We start from the raw sequence: 7,650 nt of genomic DNA on the forward strand, positions 1-7,650 counted from the left end.
ACCTCATACGGTTGCCCAGTTGTTGTACGCAAAAAAATATCTGCCTCGTGACAATAGCGGCAGCCATAGGACATCGTAAATTCCAAAATGGCAGCGCGCAGGAAATGCCAGAGAAGACAAGAATGATAGGCTTGGAGAGTAGCAAACTGAATCTCGATCTAGTATTGCGTCCCGGAAACGTCCTTAAGTTCTCCAAGAATTTGATGTATAAGAGTGCCATAAATTCGTTTGATTGCTGCAGGTCCCAGCAGGGATGGTAATACAGGAGAGGTGATATGGAGACATAAAGCTTTAGACGCTGATGGAATTTGTTCTCCAGGTAACAGAATTAATATTAAAATATTGTATATTAGATCTTTTATATGAAATTAATGTGGTATTTTGATATTGATACCGTAAACACCAGCATAAAAGAACGAGTGGATTAAGAACCTCCAGGCTGAAATACGCAATTTTGGATAAGAACCTTATAATAAATATACGAAGACTTATTCAGGCTGACCTTGGAAAAAGTGGGTTCGTTAATGTGGGTGTTTACTGTATTTGGCAATTCAAGTTCAATTCAAGTCGAGGAATTGAAACAAAAAAAGGTCTCCTGTGTTTCATAAAAATAAAAATAAAAAACTCAACCGCGTTTTTTTTTACTGACCTCACCTCACTCTAGGTCATTTATTGCTTACTCGTCACGCTTTTACTGTTACTCGTGCTTGCGTTTCTTGTAAAGCTTAGCGTAACCTATTTGATTTGCTGAGCACTCATCCGTGAAAGTTACATCTGCTTGTTTGTTTTTAATCTGTAGGTGAGAGGATAGAAAACAAACAAGTTCTTGTCAACAAATCCATGCCTGTTGTCACTGCCTCTGGACTTCAGCCAGGTAACACTGCCATTGCCTTTTACGTAATATATCAAACACGAGGAACAGTGTTTCATTCGTTTTCCAAACACCAAGAATGCGTTGAAGAAACGAGGGGCAGCCGAGTTTTTTTTTTTTCTTTTTTTTTTGAACCAGCTTCGAGGTGTTTGAAAGTCGGATGAAACATTCTTTCGAGTGTTTGATATACCTTTTCAAACCATTAATAATTTTTGAAGGAGTTCAAAGCAAAAGTTCACCAAATTTTATGATTATTAAGGTCGCATTTCCTATTAAAACCTCCTGTCGTGACCTGCTTTGTTTCTCCTCACCGGAATTATTAATCACTTGAGAATGTTCCTTCACAAGTTTGACACTTTGGAAACCATTTCGTTCTGAAGAACTCGTAAACACTTACTCTACTTTCTTTCTGTTTATCGACAGGAACACCAGGCCAGCCACCTCCTCAACCAGAGTACAGGGATGTGCCTGTGTCGTAAGTGAACTTTGATATGTTTTTTGCATTACTTCTTGTCTCCGTTCTGCCATTATTTTGTGGCACATGCGTTCATTTCAGGTAATGTTTCAGTTTTAAGTGATCCGTGGATAGTCGCAGAAATGCTACGCCAAACGTTACACATGATTTTTGCGAATTGTAAACCTTGCGAAAGTAAAACGCAACGTGGTGATTGTTTGGTTCTACATTCAGTCTCGTCATCACTTTGCTTTGTTTCTTCCTTAACAAGGGTGGTACATGTCCAGTTATTTGGTTTCTTATTCGGTATTTTGATGGCATAACTTTTCTTTCGTAAACAGGTACAAAGGTCCAAAAGATATTTACATCGAACGAGTTCTGGTCACATCAAATTCTGAGGAGGTAAGCTATCTCGTTTACCTTTCAAAGACGATGTCAATCACCCCCTTTTCACAGATTTTTCTGTAGCCTGAAATGTCATTATAAACCGAAACACAAAACGAAATGATTGCGGAACACTAAGCTTCCATTGTGTCTAAACAACCCAGCATGAGTATGATGTATGACAAGGGGCTCGAGTTCATTTCAGACGTGAACGCTGAGCCGCAAAATCTCGTCGACGCTCAAATGCCCCCCTGGGCTGGGAGCTGAACAGAAGTCAAATTCCCGGGGATTGCCCGGGTTGGGAGATTATCGCGCTAGGAATTGATTCCGCTGCGCTAACCACCATCCACATCCGCTAAGTTGGCGCTGCTTTTGAGTGTTTTGGCTATTCTGGACAATTGTTATCGGACAACAAAGGATGCATCCAACGGTTATGGCAGTGTTTGTAGAATATCTTGAGTCCCCATCGAGTGGATACCCACTACTCAACAGTTCACAGTACTTGTTTGAGTTTGCGCAAGTGATTTGCATAGTGTTGGGGAATAGACTTCACAACCACAGTCTGCTGGCTTTTAACTCATTGTAAACTTTCCTTGTCTCGTGTCAGGCATTTTTAATCAAGATTCTTCAAAGGCAGACGCGGAGGCCTGAGATTGGAGACAAGTTTAGCAGCAGGCATGGGCAAAAGGGGTGAGTGAAGAAATGTTACAAACAGGGTTCAATTACGTTGATAAGTACTCAGATATTTCATCCACGGAGCTGAAACCTGACCAATATTTTCCACCTCGAGACCAGTGCAAATCGCTGAAAATTGCTCTTAGTATTTTTACTTTGGTGAGATATTTTTGTGTTACTTTGCAACTTGCCAGAAACTTATATCTCTTTGTCCCCTAGTTGCAAACCTGTTTTGACTTGTCGATTGGAGATACGATTTAGCGAATGACACAATCTTGTAATCGCTGTAGTTTTCCTTCTTTGCCCTTAATCTAACAAAGTTACGTTTCAAATTGAACCAACTGGTTGGAACCAATCCGGCTGCCTATTCATAACGCGTGGTTTAGCAGTTGAAGTTGGAACTACCGTGCTACAGAACCAGCTAGCGGTCAGGGAGGGGACCTCAACATGCAGTGCTCGTAACCACTGGGCCACTTGCATCTCACTCTAGCTAGGATAAACAGGGCATAATTTCAAAGTAATTTAAAGGAGTTCATCTCCTTCTCATCTTCTTCTTTAGGGTATGTGGCTTAATCGTGAATCAGGAAGACATGCCTTTTACTGATCTGGTAAGGAACTGCGCTTAATCGTGTGGTCATAGCTGGTTGTCTCCTTATGTTTGAATTTACATCCTGAGCTAATAGTCTTTTCTTATTTGTGTTACAGGGTATCTGCCCCGATATTGTAAGTACTATTTTTCTGCTGGTTTTCCATATTTCACCGCTTTTGGAAATCATTCAACCGTGAGCAAGTTTGACATGAGTGGCCACATCTCTCCATTTCCGCTGTCGAATGAAAGGTTCTATGCATTGAACCTAATCTTCGTACGCCAACGTGATTAGATACCCTCGAGTCCATAGCAAGACCACCCTCAAGTACGTTGATATTCGTTATGAGATTCTTCACCTGGGTGGAAAGGCGATATTGTTAATGCCGATTAGCTTAATGGTTCCAAAGGCAGCTCGTTTACACCTCAGTACTTAACAATATTCTGGGAACTTTGATTGTAAACTTAATGTATGTTGCAGATTATGAATCCTCATGGCTTTCCATCTCGGATGACAGTAGGCAAGCTGATTGAATTGATGGCTGGAAAAGCTGGTGTCTTGAACGGACATTTTGGATATGGAACTGGTAGGTACAATTCAATCAATAATACAAATGCCGTTATTCAGTCACAGATCGGCTTTACAGTGGAATTGTACCGTGAAATAAATTTTAGAGTAAAATGGACCACAGCTAGCCTGGATGAGATTCAAACCCAACACAAGAAGCTTACCATAAAATCACATCCGTGAGGCAACGTCGTTAGAATCTTAGAGGCAGTTAACCGGGTGATCTTTAAGATCCCTCCTACCCCGCCCCCAATTTTTGTTTTTTAATACACACTCAAAGCTTTCGAAGCTCCCGCACACGCTGTACATAGAGTTTGTTGGTACCGTAAATGCATTTTCTCTTTAGTTCTCCACACTGTGATTTTGACTCCGTCTTATTCATTTTTTTTACGCGTTATGTAAACACGTTTGGTGTTGACCGGAGTGTTTTTTGTGTTACCAGTCTTGCCCCAGTTGTTCAAAGAGCCAATAATTCTATCCAGTAGATTAACTGAATCACTCTCCAGTGGGTAAAATGTGTCACTGAGGTGGAGTGCATTTTCTGGTTTGGCCCATATCCAACGCTGACAGGAAAGCACATCCTGATTCTTCGTCGATTATTTAATTCGTGACTAGTGAGTTTTAGACATAGTTGTGTTGGATTATTGATAGTAAGGCTCCGATGTTTTTTAGCGTAGTCCCAGTACCACAGCACTGTGCTAAAGTGGTGTTGTGTTGGTTATCTGTTTGCAGCATTTGGAGGCGACAAAGTGGAAGATGTGTGCAGTGCTCTTGTTGAAAACGGCTTTAATTATTCAGGGAAAGAATTTGTTACCTCTGGTATTACGGGGTAAGTTTTATCTAACCAGTTGGTGATTATCAAGGTTATCGATGACGTAGTTCTGCCAAGAGATCGACAAGCATCGTGGTCTCGTCCACTTCAACGCCATTTTGTCTTTGGTGTGTTTCACTTAAAAATAGGAAAAAATGCTTATTGTTCTCATCAGAAACGAACACGCGATCCCGAGAAGTCCGGGATGCGTTTTATTGAGGCATAATTATTTCTCGTACAGTATCTAGAAAGCAAAATTCCTATATATCATGCACGCATTCCTCTTGCGCAGCATGGCTTATTCAGTCTATTGCTTTTCAGGAACACTCGGAATGTTTCACAAACGACAACGGCAACAGCAATTGTAACAGTAACACCAACGACAGCAACAACTGTTAAAAAATAACCGCGATTCAACCAGTAACAACTACTAACCTCAACTTAACAACATTTCTAGCAACAGGAATTGATAGCCGGCAACTGTCTGCGACAACTGAATAACAACAACAGCCAAACCAAAAGCAACAACTTGTCCAGAGCCCGTCCTCCAATCGATGTCAGTACCTCTTCGTCGCTGCGCCTCCAAAAATATACATTAAATTCTATGAATAACGTGGGTTGTTTTGTTTGACTTTAGGGAGCCATTAACAGCCTACATATTCTTTGGCCCAGTGTATTATCAGAAGCTTAAACACATGGTTCTAGATAAGATGCACGCTCGTGCTAAGGTCAGTGGCTTCTGATTCCAGGGGGCTGAAGTTATTACTCAGTCGTTTCCTCAAAGGCGCTTACCTCTGCGTAACCTCGACTCTAAGCGGCATTCAAGTGACCGCGTACGCTGCTTGTAGTTTGTGTGGTCAGATAATAGGGATTTCAGCGGTTTCGATACGACCGAAATTTAAGTAACATAAAAATTAGGACCTAATTTATTAAAGGGGCGGGTGGTTCTTTTTCCGTATTAGTGAATTTTTCGTAAGAGGCGGCTGTGGAAAGAAGACTTCTGTGTCCAACGTGGCATTTTGACGCAATTTTAGACTTAAATTCAGTTGTCGTTGTCTGATCGTTTACGACATGAAAATAACGAAAAGTGGGCAAGTTAACCTGCGAATCGTGTAGATTTCGCTGTGGCTCAGGCGACACGAGGGCAATTTGCCGTCCTCCTATATTCCAGCCATCCTGTTGTATAAGCTCACTTTTGGTTTATGCCTCAAAACCCCCTAGAACGTGAAGCTTTTACATCCTTCAGCATTGATATTTATAAGGAATGGTATCCACTTCATAGGGACCCCGAGCAGTGCTTACACGACAGCCAACAGAAGGCCGCTCAAGGTAACAAATAAATGTTTCTTACTTGTTAGAATATCTGCAAACTTTTAATTAGTGGTACATTTATCGGTACATGTCGTTCGTATGGAAGGGCCTTTGTTTACATGTTATAATATCTCGGATAAGGACGATAAACCGTAGGCCCCGTCTCACAACACTTTAGTGTTCATAACCCGGTGGGACGTTAAAGAACCCATACACTAATCGCAGAGTAGGGCATGGAGTTCCCGGTGTGCTGGTCTGGTCTTTGTGCTATTTCATGATTCATGGGTTTGGTGGGTTGGGTGAGGTCGCTAATGGACTGATAGCGGCTGCCAGCAGCGCCTATATACTATGTCCAATCTCACCCTTGCACTGAAGTAATGCAAACCGCATTTGAATATGTATATAGAAAATGCAGTATATAAATACCATTACATGTTTAGCCTCAGTAGCGTAAATTAGCACAAACGGCAAAATTAGCTACAAAAAATGAAAATTTGTGCGTATGTCAAACAGCTTTTGAGAAGTGAACGTTGAAAGTATCAAGATGTTGAAGGGCCAACCCAGGCAAACATTCTTTGTAAATTTCCCAGTTTTTTAGAGCTAATTTCTCCGAGAATACTCAACATATCACACTGACATTCGTCCGATTACCAAGTGTGCCGTGCCCTTTCAGTTCATGGTGTCCATTTGTTTGTAGAAAATTGTTTGATAAATGCTAAGGAGGTAAAATGTAAACAGTGACGAGGAGGAGCGAGAAGCTAAAAAGGATCAACTTAAAATCCATTAGTCAATTGTATTTCACGGTACACTGTCGTGAGTCAGTCCATTGCTGTCTAAAGTTTGAGTTGTCTTATCACCAGGGACGGTGGTTTACGGCTTGGTGAAATGGAGAGGGACTGTTTGATTGCATACGGTGCCAGGTGGGTCAAAGAATAGAAAAATTTTAATACAGAGCAAGTGGTTTACATCCGTTCCTTTCCATTTGGGTGAATAGCTCAGTGATTTATCGTTCCTGTTTTACCATTGTGTACTTTTTTTCCCAGCATGCTTCTTCTTGAAAGACTGATGATTTCCAGTGATGCTTTTGAAGTGGACGTGTGCAGCGAGTGTGGCCTGATGGGATACTCTGGATGGTAACGAGACGTGTTGTCGTTTTTTGTTTTGTTTTGCTTTTTCACGTCACTTTACGGCTACGGAGCTGCGAAAGATAGTTTCCTTGGTGAAATTGTGCGGTCACGTTCTTTAAAATTGATGCGCCAATATATTTTTATTTGCGGTAATGCCGCGCACTAACTGCGAGGTGTAGCTATTAACGTTTGCAATTTGATCTACGATATTTAGTTTACAAGCTGTTGACCAAAGTTCCTGTTTTCTTATTCTGTAGGTGCCACTACTGTTCGTCTTCTCACAACATTTCCACTTTAAAGATACCTTATGCTTGCAAACTTCTCTTTCAAGAGCTTCTTTCTATGAACATTGTGCCACGGCTTTCACTCAAGCACTACACGGACGAATGATAAAAAGAATTAGAGTATACCTCATTACCGAGGACACTCAGGATTCATACAAATGACACTTAATTTCAAGGAACTTCGATGAACTTCCTACCTAAATGAATCCGCCTCTCAAAAGAACCTGGAGACCACCCAAACATGCTGTAATTGTTTAGTTTTTGTAATTAGAATTTCATCCAGTGACAAATAAGCAATCTATTTAACAAGGAAAAACAAATAAAATTAATTTATATACGAAGACCATCGTAGGCATGTTCGCAACGTCAGCAGTTGCGCACATTCGAGCCTGAATTTTCTTCAGCCTTTTTTTTTTTTTCCGCAACTGTCTTGTTTTGTGTCATATTCGTAATGTTACAAGTTTATAGCGTTTGTGTACGCGTTTCCATGGCCATAAAAAATGTTTGGGAGTTCAGTATAAGACTAGTCGCCAGTTTGAGGAAGCCCTCACCGCTGGCAGCTGCAAGAAGTGGGAAGTA

The 7,650-nt window shown here is 41.1% G+C and overlaps 1 protein-coding gene across 2 annotated transcripts in view; it reads left to right on the forward strand.

Moving 5' to 3' along the window:
- The window catches only part of LOC146484976 (DNA-directed RNA polymerase III subunit RPC2-like), a 29,534-nt gene extending 22,122 nt beyond the window's left edge, over window positions 1-7,412 (forward strand). For both annotated transcript variants that reach the window (XM_085103855.1, XM_085103856.1), the window contains exons 37-50: window positions 242-319; window positions 800-874; window positions 1,295-1,346; window positions 1,667-1,727; window positions 2,317-2,399; window positions 2,944-2,992; window positions 3,090-3,107; window positions 3,452-3,557; window positions 4,271-4,367; window positions 4,987-5,077; window positions 5,632-5,678; window positions 6,521-6,580; window positions 6,704-6,793; window positions 7,045-7,412. In XM_085103855.1, the coding sequence (XP_084959981.1) occupies window positions 242-319; window positions 800-874; window positions 1,295-1,346; window positions 1,667-1,727; window positions 2,317-2,399; window positions 2,944-2,992; window positions 3,090-3,107; window positions 3,452-3,557; window positions 4,271-4,367; window positions 4,987-5,077; window positions 5,632-5,678; window positions 6,521-6,580; window positions 6,704-6,793; window positions 7,045-7,177 (1,040 nt within the window). In that variant the 3' untranslated portion in view covers window positions 7,178-7,412. The remainder of the gene's footprint in view (window positions 1-241; window positions 320-799; window positions 875-1,294; window positions 1,347-1,666; window positions 1,728-2,316; window positions 2,400-2,943; window positions 2,993-3,089; window positions 3,108-3,451; window positions 3,558-4,270; window positions 4,368-4,986; window positions 5,078-5,631; window positions 5,679-6,520; window positions 6,581-6,703; window positions 6,794-7,044) is intronic.
- The last annotated feature ends 238 nt before the right edge of the window (window positions 7,413-7,650 follow it).

This window comes from Pavona decussata, unplaced genomic scaffold (genome assembly GCF_977016875.1).
Source record: "Pavona decussata unplaced genomic scaffold, jaPavDecu1.1 SCAFFOLD_28, whole genome shotgun sequence".
NCBI classification, from domain to species: Eukaryota; Metazoa; Cnidaria; class Anthozoa; order Scleractinia; family Agariciidae; genus Pavona; species Pavona decussata.